Raw genomic sequence first — 19,910 nt, 5'->3', positions numbered from 1 at the left:
GCAAAGAAGAGGTTCACTGAAAACTTCATGGTTAAATAGTGACTCTGTACAAGGACTCGTTGCATATTTTGAGCCATTCAGAAATGCAACAAACCTCTGAATGCTAAAAATATCCAGCTACTCAATTTGTTTTGTTGTGGATGCATAAACTGAAAAGTCACTGTGCCACAAGGGCCTGATGAAATAGGGGTACGTTCCTTTGAATTAATTTAGGTGTAGATTTTTATTTAATACCCACTGTGCTCCCTACAAAGGTAAATTTTGATTTGTTTCAAAATGTCAGTTTCAATGTCACTGGCATTTGGCAGTGCTGTCATCTCTTAGCTCTTGATAACATGAGTATTGAAAAAAGAGTTGTCTCTTAACACTGACTCCGTCTCATGGAGGAGAAACAATAGCAACACTTCTGTGGCCATCCATCCAAGACTAAAAACAGGAATATCAGAAGTATCACCAAGATACAAGCACAGAGTTATGGTTACAACAAGAAAGTAGCGAGTGTGCAAGACCAGGTGGCTTTGCCCATGAGATATTGCCCAGCTCGATCTAGGGATGGGTGCTCTCAAGCAAATCTCCTATTTGAAGACTTCTAATAATGTCCATTGTTGACAAGTTTCAGAAGATTAATCTTCCATATTCAGGCCTTTGACTTTATAATTATGGCATAGGATGGGCTACCCACTAACTGGCCAAGTGTGGGTAGAGTTATTGTTTTTGCGAGGTCATGCAGAATGTGGCACAACAAGCCTTGTGTATAATCTCATAACACTCTTATTGATGCCACAGCCAATATTATTGGAGGTTGGTAATTCATTCTATACCTTTAAGTTATAGCTGTCCATGTTTAAATTCCTGAAAACAGAAAGTTAATAACCAAAACAATTGCCCTTAATATATGACGCTGTGGCAGAGGTGAACTATATTTACGGTAAACAGAAGTTGTTGGGGACAGGAACAGTTATGTGAACAATTATTATGTGCTTTTCAGTAAATGGCTGAGTACAGTCCAAAAATGACAAGGAATTTGTTATGGACCTTTTCTGTACTCGGGTATGAAGGAATTGCTAAATTTCAGTGTTATTTAATTCCAGGTAGAGTCTAGTTGTTTACATAGCCTGCAAGGTCAGTCTGTTAGTCCCATTCCAGTTGTTCCAACTGTAGCTGGTAAGCAGAGGTTTCTCTTGGGTCTGAAAAATATTATTAATATTCGGTTTTATTTATCATTATCAGTCAGTAAACAGCAGCTCCAAACTGAATTAAATGTACTGAAAAGCCATGTACATTTCATAGTTCTCTCATCACCATCCCATAATAGCTACCATCTCTCTGCATGATAACTGTTTGCTTCTCTCTCACTTGCTAGGTCAATATAAGCCACACCAAGCACTAAGTGAACAGTTTAAACAAACCAGTGTGTTACTCACAAGATGGGCTATACTGTATGTTACATACCTTGAACAGTCAGCTCAGCACTGCAGGATATTTTTCCTGATGTAGTAGAGGCCACACATGTGTATAGACCTGCATCCTCTGGTTTCACATGTTGAAAAACAAGTGCTAGGGAATCCTCTTCATCCTTGAGAAAATGACAAGAACCACTGACATTAAGACAAGAATTCTAACAAAAATATCAGTATAATATGTTTATAAATCTCTGCTGCGTCATATACAGCATGCTGTTCCATCTTTTCGCCATATGGTTTGGGCTCTGCGAGTCATTGTCAGCTCGCACATAGGCAAGCACAGCTTGTATAGGCTACCTGCCAGGCAGCCCTGCTTCACTATATTCACAGTCTCTTCTGTCACACAGGTCACTTGCCCACTCTTGCCAGTAAGCACTTGGTCAAGCCAAACAGTTGTGCAGGCTACGGCTTGCCTGCATCTGCTTGCATGTGCCTATAAGCACTTGGCTTTAGTTAGTACTACAAGTCATCAATTATTTTGTGTGTGCGTGTGTTTGTGATTGTGTGAGAGAGAGTTCTGTAAACTGTCTCCCTCTAGCATTTAAGTGAATGCTAAATAGTTTCGTTTTTTCACCTCATAAACAAGGTGTCTAAGCAATAGAAAGAAAGGACTACACTAACAATCCACTGAAAACACTTTCAAAAGGAATAAAACATATCAACAATTTAAAACAAAATCAAGTTAAATTCATCAAAAGACACAAAATTAAACACCTATCTACTTCTGGATGCACTGAACTCTCCTAACAATTCAGCCATCTGAAATGTTTCTGCTACAGAATCTCTGAAATAATGTAGATAAATCAGAAAATCTTGATGAAAATGACATATTTTCAAATTTGAGTATTATAAAACTAACAGCAACTAAACCTGAACTTTCAGATCACTACCCTTATTGAAAATTGAATTGAAATACCTCATATGAAATCAGTGTTTCTTTTCTGTCAAATAATACTGAGAAACAAGTGCAGCATAAAGAGTAAAGTTGTCATTCATTACATATTCTGCACCAGGAGCATTATTGGAGTGAACCTCACTTTCTAAATTTTTATTTTTTATATATTCCATATATATTATTGTTAAATGTTTAATATTTATTGATCAAACTTCTTTTGTATAGTTTGCTTTCTTGGTACTAATACTCTATAATTGTGGTAACTCTGATCATATTCCTCATGTCTGTGATCTCCAATTCAAATTTTTTATACATTCACATAAATTTAATGGAGGCATGAATATTTCCATTATTTTCACTGTAAAGTTATAGCAGACACTGTACCCAATGGTGATTGATGCATGCCACTGAGTTCTTAGGCTATTTATTCTCAGCAGCGATAGTTGCAGCACTGGATGTATAACAAGAGGGCATGCAAGGTCATGAGGATGGGGTTTTAAAGTGGAGATTGGTACACAATAGTGAGAGGAGAAGCGGACATGGCAGTACACCACATGTGACATGCTGCAGTGGAGATGGGTTGTGGACTCATGGAGGGCATGAGCGAACCTAAATCGAGAGCAGCAGTGCCTTGCACTGTGCTGTTTAGTGAGAATGAAACAAGCCACTGTGGCTGGCATCTCAAATATTTGGGAGTGAAGAGCAGGAACTACTACTCATAGATTCATGATAACATCATCGTTAAGTACATTTCTGGAGAGTTTATCAGCTATTTTTCGTAAAATTCAAGTTGTTGTGTGCTGAAAAACTTGGGTTGTGCGAAATCTTGTGTGGGTTTGGCTAGAAAGTGGCAGTCTTGGGGGTATGCTCCAGGGTTGTGTCTTAGTGGGTAACTGTAAACCATTGTGATTAAAATTAACAGGTGTTGTACATCTGGGTTATTACTTAATAGCCATTTGCTATGTACTTAAACTTATGTGTGCTTAAAAGCATCTAAAGTGCAGAGTTGCTAAAGGCCCTTAAACTGTCTGTTGTGGCTGTAGTAGTAGCCCAGTGGTTGTTATATATGATATTTTTCAAGTTAAACATTTTGGGACCAACACAGGCTAGTGAACTATTTTACCAAAGGAAATTCTGCATATGAGCTATTGGTTGATATGTGAATGGCTAGAACCCACTAGTTCAAATATTCTCTGTTGCTATTATTCTTACTGCCATCTTTAACACGTTCTGGCTGTATTGCCATATGCATTGTTTCAGAGTAATTTGTGGTAATAAAATGGTTTATGTCTTGCCTCCAATTGCACCTTTATGTTTCTATGTTTAAGTTGTCATCACAGAATAATTTAAAAACCTTCCACCTGTTATATTGCATGATTAGAGGGCTTATTCATTGACAAGTTGTAAACTTACGCCTGATTTAGTATCAAGCAGCTAGTGCCCACATCATTTCATGTGACTGGCTGTACTTACGTGTAATCGTGTGCATTCTCAGCACTGAAGACACCTGTTAATGCAAGTACTATTTTCGTGTTCTGTGTCTATGGAGGCCTAGACAATTAGCTTCATTAGTCCTTTAAATTGAAACTCACTAGTACCCGTAATTGCTCAGGAAAATTGTTAACCTGCTTAGTTTAGTGGCAGCTAGAGCTGTGAAGCTGTTTTAAATTTTTTTGTGTGTGTTATGTGAGGCCAAGAGCTGGATTCAAAAATTTTCTGGTGTATTCATGAAGTAAAAATGACTATTGCCAATTCAAATTGCTGAATTTATTCGAGAATTTAAAGAAGGGTAAGCACAAAGCTAAACTTCAAATCTAATTGGTTTGTGTAAGCTATTAAAATGGTTAGCACCGTGGGCATTTCAATATTTAACTGTTTGTCTAGTTTGAAAATTAAAACAGCTAGTGCTGATTCAAACTGATTCATTCATTTGAGAATTTAAAGACAGCTAAGTGCAACTTAAACATAAAATTTAATCTATTTGCGTGAGCTGCTCATGTAGTTTCAAAACTTAAATGGCTAGTGCCGATTCAAATTGATTCAATCCATTTAAGAACTTAAAGACAGCCAAGTTAAACTTAAAATTTAATTTGTTTGTGTCAGCTGTTAAAACAGTTGTTGCTGCAGGTATTTCAATATTCAAAAGCTTGTTTAGTTTGAAAATTTAAATGATTAAGTGCCGAATCAAACTGTGAATTCAAAGTGGCCAAGCACCAAGTTAAACTCCATGTTTTGTGTGTCTGTGCAATCTTTATACCATTGGTAAATTTATCTTCTTTTATATAGTATATTCACAATTTAAAGGGCTACTGTCATTTCAAGCAGGGAAGTTGAGTTAAGTTTTTAAGACCACTACATGCCAATTAAAATTTTAGTATTTTGAGTGCTGTGCAATCATATGTAGATGGTTAGAGCCAATGCTGATCTAAATGATTCTATGGCTTGTATGGTTATTCTGATAGAGCAGCTAGTGCCTACAGAAACCAAGAATCATAAATGATTCTTTTAGGTGAAACTGTTGAGAACCACGAGGAATATTAAGTTCTTGTAACAGTTTAGCAGTGAAAGGGCTTTTGAATTTGGGTTACATGTTAGCTTGTGTCATTTGTTTTAAAGGCAGGTTGGGCCAGTTGAAACTTAAGAATCTTAACTGGTTGGACCTTGTTGAATTAAATTGAAAACTGGATGTGTTGTTATGTAATGAGGCCAATCCCAGTGGTATTTTGTTTTTCTTAATAGGTGTGTGCATTACATAATTGCTGAAGTACAATTTTGTCAATAACACAATAAGATTGATATCCATAAAAAGTAAATTTCATTTTCTGTGCCTAGTACCTTTTACTTCAGGACCCTTTAGTCCTAGCTACCCCCGCTCCAAAGGGTTTCATCATTCCTTGTTTCCGTGGTAGGGCATAGGTTTCGGGGAGGTTTCAGTAATGACAACAGTTTCATTAGAAACTCAAATCTTAGATATACACTACATTAACAGGAAAATAAATCACTATGAAAGCAAAAGGTGTTTTTCTAAAAGGATTATAATTATCTGTGACAATGGCTTACAAAGAAGATTACAGTTCATCCAGTAACACCACGCAAAATATGGTTATAATAAACACAGTGCCAGCAGTCATGAGGTATTTTCTGCAGCAAAAGTTATCAAACAATGAAAGGAAGGAGAAAATTATTGTGAACATTGAGCTACTAAATAAACTACATTCATTACCTTGAACAACACTTTAAATCGTTCTTCAGGATCAAATGGTTTTCCATCTCGTAACCATGTAAATTTTGGTTCTTCTCCAGGCTGTAAAAGGCCTGCTGATTCTAATCCAGCAAAAATTTTCTTCTCAGCTATCGGAAAAAAAATATATTTTTATTAATTTCTCTTTTTTCCTTGAAAATGATAGAATTTTACTATGAAAAATTTAGCAGCAGCATACGTTAGTGCAAATAGCTGTTGTTCTGTATCCATTGATCCTTACGTACATCTCTAGAATGTAGAGTTCAACAGGGTAGGATAAGTTCTTCAGATGGGGTAGTTCAATTATGCAACCAGGAAATGGCTTGACATAGGTACAGAATGTAACCTGATGAAATATATGTCCTTATTTACTTATTTCACTTTACTATGATTCACATTGTCGTAATGTCTTCCATAATGGTATCTGTCTAGAAGAATTTCTAAACAACACTAACTTCATTACTACTAATACAACTTATGTCACTGAAGAGAGAGTAGCTTATGACACAGTCCATGCTATTTACTTTATGAGACTCAACTAAAACCTGTTAACTCTTTTCTAGAGCATTCAGTGTTACAGTCCTGAAATGGAGTTCCAGGAGGTAGTGTTTTTTGCTGACCCATTTGTTACCTTAGTGACTTAACAATACTGTGTGAAGCATATAAAGAGGCAAATCTGTTTCATAAAAATAATTTCCCAAGATTTACTAGTTTTTCCAGGTTGAAATTTCAGATTTCACTCAAACAATATTTGTTCTGTGAGAGCAAGTTTTACTTTAATAGTTTTCATAATTGAAAATAAATTTTATTTTTGTTACTAAATGTCTTTTTAGTGGTTACTCCATGTTCAGCTATGATTTACAGATATATCAACAATTCTAGTAGCAGTAGTAGTAGTGGTAATAGCTATATTTGTCCATAGATCTCTTTTTACAAGGATATAGGACATGTCAAAGTATTTACAAGTTTAGACCAATTTAAAATAAGGTATACATTTACAGACTTCTAGTTAGAGACAATCATTAGATTTACTCCTGGTATACAATACCTTTTTATGAATAACTTATTAAATAATGTAATGCCACACTGTTCACTCATATCTCACTATCAGTCACTGCACATACTACACACATATTGTTTCATAACATTTCACTCACTACACACACACACACACACACACACACACACACACACACACACTGGTGATCTTTGGGCCATTTTCTGTGCCGCAACTTCCCATTTGCTATCCTGAAAAACTGCATAGGCATCCCTCTATAATGAGTGACATTATGATCTCAGAAAGAGGAAGAGGTGTTAGTATTGTGCTATGCATAGCTTAGGGGTAAGTTTTTCTAGAAAAGGAAAAAAGAAGGAAAAAAACATAGTGTGAAGGTGTTATGTGGAATGTTGGATGTTTTATAATCATTGTTATTATTTATATGTATAACATTTTTTTACCAAACCCCTACTCTGTTATCTAAGTAATCCGTCAGTGTCCTACTACATAACAGGTACTGTTTAGCTGCATTTTAAAATAAATTTATTTTTATAATTTATTTAATCTCTTTTGGTAATTTATTGTACAGTTTTAATCCTTGGTAGAAAATGCTGTTTTGAGTTTTATGTTTATTTTTTCTTGGTAAATGTTAAGTTGAGTCTAGAGCTTGTTCCCATGATCATGGACAGAGCTGTTTGTTATTTTTGATGTGTGCAACTGACTGGTAAATGTATTCGCACAGAGCAGTTAAAACCCCCAGTGTTTTGAACAGATCTTTATAATGAGCTTGAGTACTATTTTTGGTTATTACTCTTATGGCTCTTACCTGGAGTTTAAAAATTGTGTTTATATTTTGTGCATTTGTTCTCCAAAAAAGAATGCCATAGCTAAGAACTGAGGGTATATATGAATACTATGTAACTAAAAGACACTGTAAGTTATAAGATCATGTTTCCCTGGACATTCCACGGTTTTGCTATGGTCAATCTACAATCAAAACAGTGTAAGATATTACATAGCCAGACTTACAGTTTTAACTGAATCAGCAAACACATGTCACACTGGTGCTACATCTTCATCTATGGGTACTTTCCACTGTACAATATATTAGGGCTTTTTCTGTTTCATTCACATATTGTGTGTGGAAAGAATTATTGTTTAAATGCCTATGTGTGTGCGTAATTAAACTAATCTCATCCTCAAGATCCCTATGAGAGTGATATTTAGGGGGTTCTTGTATATTCCCAGAGTCATCATTTAAAGCTGGTTCTTGAAACTTTGTTAGTAGACTTTCTCCCAATAGTTTCCATTATCTTCAAGTCTGCCTGTTCAGTTCTTTCAACAACTCTGTGACATTCTTCTGTGAGTCAAACTAATCTGTAACCTTTCAATGACCTTCTCTGTATACATTCAATACTCCCTGTTAGTCCTATTTGATACAGGTCCCCACATGCTTGCAGCATATTTTGGTAAGGTTTGCACAGGTGATTTGTAAGCAATCTCCTTCCATACTGGTTGAATTTCCTTAGTGTTCTACCAATAATCCAAGTCTGCTCCTGCTTTACCCAAGACGGAGACTATGCAACCATTCCATTTCATGTCCCTACTAAGTGTTACACCAAGGTATCTGTTTGAGTTAACCAATTCCACCTGTGATTCAGTGGTATTATATCCACTGAATACCATGTGTTTTCATTCTGTGAGGTGCACAGTTTTAAATTGCTGAACATATACAGCAAGATGACCATTTTTGCAATCTTAAATTAGTCTTTCCACACAAAATAATATATTATGTATTTTCATAGGTTCTATTGCACAGCTAGATAACTCCAGGAGGCACTCAAGTTCTATTAATATACTGTTGCAAAAACTTTTATGTGTAGGACAAATGGAAAATCCTTGTGAGAAATGTGTTACAATTGATTTGTGATAGGATACAATGATTGTTTTTTTCAAGTGTCACTATGTGATGCACTCCTCTGCATGCAATAATAAAATTAAATGAAACCTAATGTCCTACATTCCACTGCACAACATAACAAAGGAAATATTGCATGAAACTTCAACACTATTGTCGCAATATGGCTAGGTACATACCTTGTAGCCGTACACATATATCTTATAACTCTGTCAAGTTAAGAAATACTGTATGGAAAGCAATAATATGGCTATTGATTAAAACACAATGAATCCAGTTACGTTTGTCAAGTACTTCCTTTCCTTTGACCATGTCCTTGCTGGATAATTTCGGTATTTAGGAAAACTTCAGAACACCTACTGTGATTTATAGAATTTACAAAGAATAAAAAATCAGTGTCAATGGAATGGAATATGAAGTGACAGCTTCCCAAATTAAATAGTTTTTTTTTTCTTGGAACCTGAAGAAAAGTTTTATACAGGGCTAGTGATGTGCACCAGCTTCACATGGTTAGCACTAAGTATCTATGGCTGAACAACTTGTTTGGCATAGCAATAATAGATTACACACACAAACCCTCCTCGTGAATCAGTCTATCTATTTTTGAAAAACATATCAAAATCTGTACAATGTTCCTGAGATTAGCTTTCACATAGAGACAGAAAAACATGGCTAGGAATTTAACTTCATCATAATTCACCCAATTTGCATGAAATATTTATATATTTTATACACAATCCTTTCTCGCGAATCAGTCTATCTATTTTAGAAAATTGTATCAAAATACCTCAGTAGTTCCTGACATTAGCCTTCATATGCAGACAGAAAAATGTGGCAGTGAACTGTAGTTTAGTAATATTCATAGATGTATCAGGAATACTTCTGTAAACTTTGGAGGCGTGTTTCTCACATCAAAATAAGAATGAAAGTTCATATTAATGTATGCTTGAAAATTATTTTATACTTTAATAACATTTGCCAAAATTCTCAAGTCAGCAGCCAATAACAAATGTTTGGAATGTCCTTCCTTTGCCTCCACAGGTGTATACACCAGTTGGATTATGCTCTCTCACAACCTTTCAAACCTATCCTGATAGTGATGCATGGTTCACAGGGTTCTGTCACACAGCGATGAAACGTACCTGCATTAGGAATGTCTCTTGTATGACCTGTAAGTCATGGTAGACAGTATCCACTGTGTCACAAACAGTGTGACTGAAATGTGTTGGAGGCCCATCATGCGTAAACCATTTGCTTCCTGTGGGAGTTCATCATTTAGCAACTATGGAAAAGTGTTCTGAATAAGGTACTCATAGGCAGCGTCTGTGAATTGTACTAGTCATAGGCAGCATCTGTGAATGGTGCTAGCAGAACATATAGATCTATCAGGTGGTCACCTATTGTCACAGCTGAGAATAATGTGCACAACATGAATGCATCAGCAACCATTAAAATGTGTTCTATTATCACAATATGGTTCATTTTATTCATTTAAAACATTGCCAATGGTAGTGTTTTCTCACCTGTTTATTATTTACAATGGGAATACCATGCATATTTCACTAGAATTTTCCTCTTTGGCACTGGTGCAATACATACAAAAGAAAACAAACCGGGAGACCTTAAACAGTGAACAACGAAGTCTACTGGTATGGCAATATTGTGTCTTGAATGGATTTTAACATACATATTTTCATTCACACACACACATTTTTGAAGCACATGCATATGTAGAGACATGCATTCTGAACATTGCAAGCTTTGCAAAATGTTCTTTCATTAATAATTCAAAATCCAACACTTCTTCACACATATTTATAAGATACGTTTTACTTATTTTGTTGTTATGAATCTGCCTCAAAGATAGTTACTTATTTATAAAATGCCCTACACAATCTTTATTTCACTAGCCCAACTCTAATTAACTTAAAGGACATATTACTCTGCTGTTATGTCAGAACTGTGAAGGTATTCCCTTGTGACTGGATCAGCAGAACACAATATATAAATGAAATAATGAATAGGAATAGCAGATCATCTGGATAGTTCCATCATTCACTACTACTACACATCTACTGTACAGTAACAATGCAATAATGTTGAACCAATGTCCATAAGCAAATTTCAGTGACTGGTTTGTACAGGGGATAAGTGTTGCTGATTTTGTTTTCAATGTCATTAAATTTTACAGTGTCACACACACACACACACACACACACACACACACTTTAAAACAGTCACAAGGATAATTTACAACACTGAAATTGACATGCTTTTCCTCTGTGGTCTTTTTTCTATGAATACTTATGGAAAGAAATGTTGTGAAGTTATCATAACACAAAATACGTCTCCAACTTACTTGTAACTGTTACAGTTGCTTCACTTGACACTTCTCCATATTTATTTTTAGCAGTGCATGAATATTTTCCTGCATCATTTTGGTGGACATCAGTAATAACAAGTTCATAATATCCAGACTCAGCTTTATCTCTTACAACTTGAATGTGGTCACTTCCTTTTTCTATAGGTTTCCCATCCTTATAGCTGAAATGTATGAAAGGAATATTATCTTTAAAAGGTAAGTAGTGCGCATATATGCAGACATAAAGATAGAGCAAGAGGGATACCTGAAACAAAGTCTACAATCTATTTGGTACTTGCCCCAAAATATACTGTATCTGTGTTTAATTCCTAATAAATTATTAATTATAAAATATATACACACATTTATACATTAGAAATTAAATTACTTTCATGTTTTCAGCGTCTTTAATAAATATTCTATCAAAAATATACTTACAATGTTACTTCTGGGTTCGGTGTACCTTGAACTTTTACCATAAATCGCAGATATGTATTTTCTAGCAGTTCTGTGTCCTTAAGCCGAATTAAGAAACTTGGACTATTTGCTGCAGCACGTCGTGCCCTTTCTTCTTCGCTAACTGTGAAACAGAAATGAGTTTAATTTCAGATCAACTGTTTCCACAAGACTTAAAAAACCTATAGCTAAGAAGAGTTACTGCCAGTAATAATAGTTGCAAATAATTCTGAAAATTACTACATTCTTGTTGGCAGCATACCTATACATTACTTTCAAACTAAATTACTATGTGCAGTTTTTATTCAATTTCAGAAATTTGATCTATAACTGAGAAGAAATGTGTCCTTTCACAAAATCTGAGCGCCAATCAATACATTGCTCTTAACATTACCATACATCCTTCATGGAAAATGTTATTCTACATGAAACTCACAATATTTCTTTATGAGAGTTGCAAGTGGGAAAAGGTATTATTGAATGTGCAAATAATAAATTTTGCATTTTTTTAAAACTTACTGTCCTGAACAACTAGTTGTGCTGTACATGTGGAGCTTCCAATGACATTGGATGCTTTAGCTGTATATATACCAGTGTCCGACTCACGACAGTGTTGAATTTCCAGTTTGAAACTGCTGCTATCTTTAGATTCCATTTTAACTCTGTCTGCTAGCTTATCATCCATTGGCCGATTATCTTTCAGCCATGTCATATTAGTTGGTGAATCAGAGGCAACTTTGCAATGAAATATAGCATTCTGTCCAGCTGAAACAGTTTAAACATCAATTATTATTTACACTGTATTTTCCATAAACAATGATAAAAACATTAACCTTAGTTCCAAAGGCCATTCAAGTGAAATAAATATTTGTCCTGAGTGACATCTCATGTAATATTAAGTGAATACTCTTGCTGCAAATTCAACATTTACTATGCTACAGTAGCTTCAAATCTGAGTACAAGCATTTAAATTTCTATAATAACATGACATTTTGTGTCACTTTTATTCATACAAAGAATAAACAGCTACAAAAAATTATAAATTACATTTAAGTTTTTGTCTGAATAAAATTTCCCACCAAACCATCAGCAAAAAGAAATGCCATAAACATATCAAAATGACACCATGATATAAATGCAATTCAAAAACATTAAACTGGCACAACTCAAAAAAACCTGCATTTCAACAATGAAATAATTGTGATAAATTACACTGATGGGGGAGCAAATGAGTATTTTTAGAGTTACTACAATTAACACAAAACCTATGTTGATTCACGCATTTTAAACATATGACACTTGCAAATGTGAGATATTTCTATTTGAATTGAACTGTGCATGATTTAATTCAAATACTTTTCTCAAGACTAAGGAATATTTCTGCTCAATTTTTTGGTAATATACACATTAAGCCAAAATAGCCACCAGATATCTACTACTGCTGGTCACACAAATGCTGGTTCAGCAACAAAAAGAATGCCAAGCCCTATATTTCCTTTATAGGAACGTCCTTTGGGTCAGTCTTCACAAAAAGGGGAATAAGCTGGCAATAAAATTTGTTTCCATTTTTCCTGTAGCATAATCACAATGTGACCGACTGTTGTAATAAATACCACTCATTTGTGACAACTGTGAGTAATATAACAGACCACGATCTGATATTGTAGCATCCAATACATGCGACTAATAAAGCATAAGATACACTTGTATATTTCACTTTTTGCAGTTAATCTTTCAATACTAATAGTGCTTCATAGTATTATTTGAGTATGCTCACTTTTCTGTAATTTTCCTTTTATTTATACTCGTTATTCTGTAAATGAAGTCAAATAACCATAAGGATATATAAAAGGCTGTGAGACCTGACCAGATAGATGTGCAATGCTAGCACATCCCTTCCCAGATTTGGGGGCATATGTCAGCCCCAGATCAGATCCACTTGGTGAGTTAACGGTGAAGGCCAGTATGCCAGCCAGCCTGGATGTGATCTTTAGGTGGTTTCCACATTCGACTAAGTGAAAACCAGGCTGGTATCCACATACAACCTCAGTTATATAATTTGCAAACACTTCAGAAACATTTTCATCCTTTCCTGTGTGGCAACACTTAATGCAGACAGATGGGGTGGTTACATAAATCCGGCCTGCGGGGCAAGGGGTGATGACAGGAAGGGCATCTGACCACCCTCTACCACTCACATTTTGAAATCCAGATTAACATGCTGACCCCCTGACGATATGGGATAAGGCCAGGAGAAAGAAAGGTACTTAAAACAGTGAATTGGTAATAACAAGTAATTCCTGTAATTTATAGATAGACACATAAATTTTGAGGATTTATATTTACTGGAAAGATGACCATATTAATTAATGTTCTAGTTCTTGTGGAAAAATGTTAAAGCCCAAATTAAATAAGAAAAAATGTTAAAATAATGCAGATGTGGAAAGTCTGGTAATTGCATCACAAAAAGTTGATACAAATAGTCACTGTAATTGTGCAAGTCTAAATTGCTGACCAAATTTTAATGTCAATCTTCAAGGGAAATCATTTTGGTTATAAAACTGCAATTGTATCAAAGTCGTAACAAAGAATTAAACACTAAGCTCATTGTTAAAAGGCTATATAAGTGGAAGTGGCTGTGACTATGACTCAGTAAACAGTACAGGTACATCTCAGTTTTGGCATAGTCATTAGCAATGTCTGCTCAGTCTAAGGAAATGAACATTTTGTAATGGAAGAGTGAATGGTGAAGAAATTTTAAATAAATTATGACTTAAAAAAATTGGTTCTGAGAAAAATATTTCCAATGATGTAAGACTGCAGCATATTCCAAGAGAAATCACTCCAATGCTCATGGCAGCAAATGAAAATGAACACACTAGTAGGATCAACAATCATCGGCACCTCCAAATCAGCAAGATAAGTACTTAAAATATTAATGAATCATTTTCTGCTCCAAAACCTTTTATCTTTTAGAAGAATCACAGTAAAATAATGGGAAGTTTCCATCTTAATTGGTAGTTGAAACATGCTACATCATTTCTCAATATGTTTGCAAAACTCTCTACTGGATGGCAGTTCTGTTGTTTCCACACCCAAGGAACTTAGTACTGTGTTTAGTGGTAACAATGTGAAAGCAAAGCATAAAGGGAGGAAATATAACATCTAAATATTCATAATTTATACACCACTGAGAAGTGTGGCTGTGAGTACCATAAGTTAGGATTTCTTCTCATTCCAATTATGTATGGAGCATGAGAATAACAACTGATTAAAAAAAAAAAAATCTTGCCTTCGCAGTCACTATGGGAGTGGTATGTGGGAGGCTTAGGCATATTTCTAAATCATTCACTTAAAGCTGCTTCTTGAAACTTTGTAAGTAGCCTTTTATGGTACAAATGGTCTACATCTTGAAGCGTCTGCCAGTTCAGTTTTTTTCAGCATTTCTGTGATACTCTCCGGCGAGTCAAACAAACCTGTGACCACCTGTGGTGCCCTTCTTTGAATACATTCAATATCTTCTATTAGACCGATTCTGAGAGGGTTCTGCACATTTGACCACTACTGACACATGTTTCTGTACATTTAAAATAAATGTCTGCCAAGTCATTAATAAACAACACGAGCAGCAAGGGTCCCAATACACTTCCCTAGGACACAGAAGTCAAAGAGTACTGTAGCCACTAGATTGCCTTGATTGATGGCTTTCACGACGCCAGGTGAGAAAAGCATAAGCTGAGTTTTACATGACCATTGTTTTCAGAATCAGTGCCACTTGGCTTGGAAACAAGATTAAAAGTAAAGGAGATCTATGAGACCTAAAATGATAGAGGTTGAGAACATAGAAAACAGTACATATCAGACTGCAAAGTTCTGAAGATCTGGTTCTGGAAAAGAATTGAGCTGAATTTTGCACTGTGTTGCATATTTTACAATAGAACACTCTTCATCAACTGCGTGTGGTGTTTATGGTTTTAATTTTGTATTAAGCCTTGTTCACATGCCACCCTAAACTATTGCCAACTGTGACAGTAAACAGATAGCTTTTTTTGGAGCATCACCTGTGACCAGCTTTGCGAAAGAAGTGGCAACACTTTCTACGCAACCCACCCATCATTTTGCACGACAATGTGTGGGCACAAACAGCGCAAGCTGTGGCTGCTCTGTTCGGTCGATGGGACTGGGAAGAACTGTACCATCCACCATACTCCCCGGACTTAAGTCTTTGTGACTGATTTGATTCTGAAGATGAAGGAAACACATTGTGGCATTTACTTCAGAACTGTTCCAGAGATTCAACAGGCAGTAGACCAGTCCATTCGCACCATCAATAGAACAGACTCTGCTAACGGTACACTATGCCTTCCATATCACTGGCAATGGGTTCTACACAATGCTGGTGACTACTTTGAGGGATAGTAACAGGTGCAAATATGTAACTCTTTTGTATTTGTTGTGAATAAATAGTTGCCACTATTGAAGTTCCAACCCTCATATGTTACCATCTTCTTTGTTGATCTGCTTCATCTTCTTAATATGAACTGTGTATCTTTATAGATACAGTTATTGGCAGCACATCCTCCTGTCATTTTCTCACACATTCATGGTGCCAACTACTGAACAATAACAATGTTCCAAAACTTCTGAGGTTATTTTTATCTTTATTGGCCAGATACTGGAGGTACTTCATTTAACAACTTAAAAGGAGTGAATATAGAGAAAATAATCTGGGCTGAAACTTCACAAACTGGATCAGATTGATAAGAATAAAAAGAAGCAGCAAGTTTCATAGCATGTATTCTGGGAATTAGTCTAGAGAAAGTAATCAAGGCAATTTAAATGTAGAAGAGAGGTACAAAATGCAGGAGAAAATTGAATTCGAAAAACAAGATGCTTTAATTAAGATGTACTTACGTTTTTTGTTATTACAATGAAGTGTTTCAAAATAATACTGGTGTAAAATATTTTTCCTTTCAAAATCCATCTATCAAATTTCTTCTAACTTCTTTTTATGAAAAATTACATCAACTTACGTTCTACATTGCAGCCTTCAATAGTTTCAGTGAATACTGGACGACCATCACTGGAAGTCAGCGCAAGTCTGACAACTGTATCACCACCACCAACAGATTGTGTTGTACTTGATGCTACCCTCATGGACTCAGAAGATGATATATTGCTTGACTCCACGTAGATCTCCTCACTGAGATGACTACTTGACACTGAAGAATATTCTGAGGGACAGACACAACATATAACAGCAAAAAGGTAAAGTCTTACCAGAGAGATGCCACCCTTCGTGTTCTTGCCACAATGACTGTGAATAGATCAGCTGTCAGCGTTATTAAAAATAGGTTTAGAGAAGAGCATTATTAAGATATGATTAATATTTCCATGTTACTGCATGTTTTAGAAAAATAAATAATTAAGTTAATTTAAGCAAAGCTCAGTAATATGAGAACTACTCTGGAAATTAGATACTAGATTAACTTCAAATTACAGCACAGTTTATCGCATATGGTAATCTGGTACTAGTATTATTGTTTAATGCTATGCTACTGTTTAATGGAAGGAACAGAAACATAAAACTTCATTTAGCTATGATTTTCATTTTTTGGAAGTTTAGGGTAGTATGAGAGCTATCTCCTGAATTGTCATTGACAACATTTTACACACCTGCTTATGTTGTGACTGAAAGACTGAGTGTACTAAAACTAAAAATAAATACTCAGACTTTATTTAAAATAAAATGAAGTAGTCATAAAAATGATACTGATATGCGATCTGTCACAGTAGCTTCTTGACAGATTAAAATGGTACACTGGAATGGGGCTCAAATTGAACCCTTGCTTTTTGTGGGCAATGTCCCTACTGACTGAGCTACCATGGGACAGTTTGCTGTCCACCTCACCATTTCAGTGTCCCTATACTTCCCTTCTACTGTCCAAACTGCAAAGAGATTTTTCTACAAGCCTTGTTTCACTAGCATTTAAGGGGAGCCACTGTTGGAAATTAGGATGGAGGTACTGGCTAACAGAAATGATGCAGGTTGTAAGGCAAGCCTGGGTAATCCATGGGAGGACTGCCCATAACAGCTGAAGGTTAAAGTTTGAGTTCCAGTCTAGTATGCTGTTTCAACAGTTCAGGAACTTTTGTAACAGCACCCCACTGTAGAATGAATTATTCATCCTGTATGTCTTATGGATTTGCCATTATCTCTGGTGACCTATTTATATTCAACAAACAAAGGAGTGGACAAAGGATTAAATGCAAATCAATGACACTGACAGTCAGACAAGGCAGTTTGCTGTGATGCATGTTTTATTCACCTTTGTCACATCACTCTTTTTATTTCAGACAATATTTACCACATTCAATTGCAGACAAAGCTTGATTTCAGTAATCTAACTGTTGTGATTTATTTTCACTGTGTGGTTTGTTTCTCTGTGTGGCATGTTTATTGTTCATTACAGACTGTCAGAATAAAACAGTGAAAGTGTGCAAAAAATGATGAACCTAATACAGTCCTGAAAAATGAACTAAGCACTGCACTTCAACAGACAGTATGTGAATACATGGACCACCACAGCCATTGTTGTTACAATCAATCCACAGAACAGACAAAGTTGCACATGAGTGTCAGCTACTTTGTTAATTTGATTCAGATATAGTGCTGACAATATAACATTGCAGTTGGCTGTGAACAAACAAGAACCCTGGACAACAGAGGAGCAGTAGAACCAATGGAGGAGCAGATAGGAGCTGTAGGGGAACAAGCCCCACCTCCCTCTCACATGGCTGGCAATCTACACTCATGATTTATGCTTTTGCGAAAGCAGAACTGACACACTGTCATACGCATTGCAGAGCCCTCCTAGTGTTTTGAGACTCCTACTTGAGACTCAATATAGACCAGAATTAGCCTCCTAGAAAAGAATGAGCTATTTGCAACCCAAAGCAAAGCACACAACATGAAGTATTTGGTAACAGCTACCATGCCTTTTCTTGCTTAGGTTGGCAGTGTTGTAAACATGGTAGTTCAGGTGCAACCCATACTGGTATCTTACCTAGCCATAGTCCAAAACACCCCTCCCCTAAAACTGCCATGTTAAAGTGTCCATGTTATACACTGTTGTTGTTTGAGATCTCATTTATGCATTATTACTGTTTTTACTGTCAGTTTTCCATTTATCAGATGTTTGTAAAATCGTAAAATCTGATAGAGTGTTTTGCATCTGAATCATTAAGCATTAGGAGTTGACAAGTACCACATCAAGACTTTAGTCATAGTTTCTAGTGAATTTGCATGAGCTCAAAAGCTTGGCTGGAAGCCATACCCATCAGGTCTATGTCACAATAACAATTTGAGTTTCCAGTATTGCCAACACAAACAGTGACTGAATATGAAACATAGGTTTCTAACATCATTCACTTTGTGAGGAAGGAAAGGTAGAAATATAGAGTTCTGAAACTAATAACATTAATGAAACTTCAGCATGAATGAACTGATCAGATGTTGCAGAAACAGTGTAGTAGTTATGTTCCTAGATGACAAAAAACAAGAATCCTGACCAAGATAGTCTTAGAGTGTATAAACATACATTATCATTGTGCAACAAGGAAATGCATACTCTGCACATGTGTCTCTATGTATGCATGTAAGTGAATAGTCAGTCACAAAGTGTGTGGCTACTTTTCTCTGCCAGTTTTCTGCTAGAATTAATCAATTTTGTAAATATACATCAAACAAGAAAAAACTACTTATGTGAGAACTATTACTTATCGCAGCAATCTCAATGATATGCATTTGAGGTGATGATTGAAAATTTTTGTTAACACCAGTATTCAATCCTGGATTTCCTGCCTTTTATGAGCAATTGACTTAGCACTGTCCATCCAAGCATGTATCCTGGTCCAACCCAAATCTGCCTCAGCTTCCTTTCCTTTGTCATTTACTATCACTGGAGAAACCCTGTATCTGCATCCCATATACAGAAACACTGCTCATACTAAATATTTGTGTCTGCTAGTAGGTGTGCTTGGATAGCCTAATGGGAAGGTGACTGCTTACAAAAAGCTGAAAATACAGGTTTGTGTCTTAATCCTAGCAGGAATATTCTGCAGTCACTTGTGGTGACTAATTAATCTCTTTTTCATAAAACTAAAGTGTAAATGAAATTAAATAATAGATTAATCACAAATTTAAAGTTATTTAAATTTTCTTTTTATTCAGAGACTCACAAAGACTGTTAATTTCAGTGATTATTATTTATTTAATCATGAAATTAGAAAGTGTTCTTTTACCAGTGTGCTGCACCAAACATAGTGCTAATCCATAAATCATGTTTGTAAGACAAGATGTGAGTAAATTACTAAACAAATAAATTAAACAATGAAGCTGAAGACACTATTTTGATTTTGCTGAAGGATGAAACTGGATACCATATTAAAGCCAAAATTGTAGTCATAGCTACAGGAACATCATTCTGTTCTTAGCTTCCCCCTCCCTCCACCCCAACACTCAAACAGCAACATAACAGTATTATTTATAAACCTCTGAAGTAAGTTCAGAGATAAG

General features: G+C 35.6%; 1 protein-coding gene across 1 annotated transcript in view; it reads right to left on the bottom strand.

The window, feature by feature from the left end:
• The window catches only part of LOC126162232 (obscurin), a 720,647-nt gene that overhangs the window by 409,747 nt on the left and 290,990 nt on the right, over nt 1-19,910 (bottom strand). The window contains exons 10-15 of the mRNA XM_049918601.1: nt 16,366-16,566; nt 11,852-12,097; nt 11,315-11,456; nt 10,874-11,058; nt 5,582-5,709; nt 1,453-1,576 (exon numbers count right to left, since the gene is read on the bottom strand). Coding sequence (XP_049774558.1) covers nt 1,453-1,576; nt 5,582-5,709; nt 10,874-11,058; nt 11,315-11,456; nt 11,852-12,097; nt 16,366-16,566 — 1,026 coding nt within the window. The remainder of the gene's footprint in view (nt 1-1,452; nt 1,577-5,581; nt 5,710-10,873; nt 11,059-11,314; nt 11,457-11,851; nt 12,098-16,365; nt 16,567-19,910) is intronic.

Source organism: Schistocerca cancellata, chromosome 2, assembly GCF_023864275.1.
Source record: "Schistocerca cancellata isolate TAMUIC-IGC-003103 chromosome 2, iqSchCanc2.1, whole genome shotgun sequence".
Taxonomy (NCBI): domain Eukaryota; kingdom Metazoa; phylum Arthropoda; class Insecta; order Orthoptera; family Acrididae; genus Schistocerca; species Schistocerca cancellata.
The sequence above is the reverse complement of the archived record's forward strand: the minus strand, read 5'-3'. Positions and strand labels throughout refer to the sequence as shown.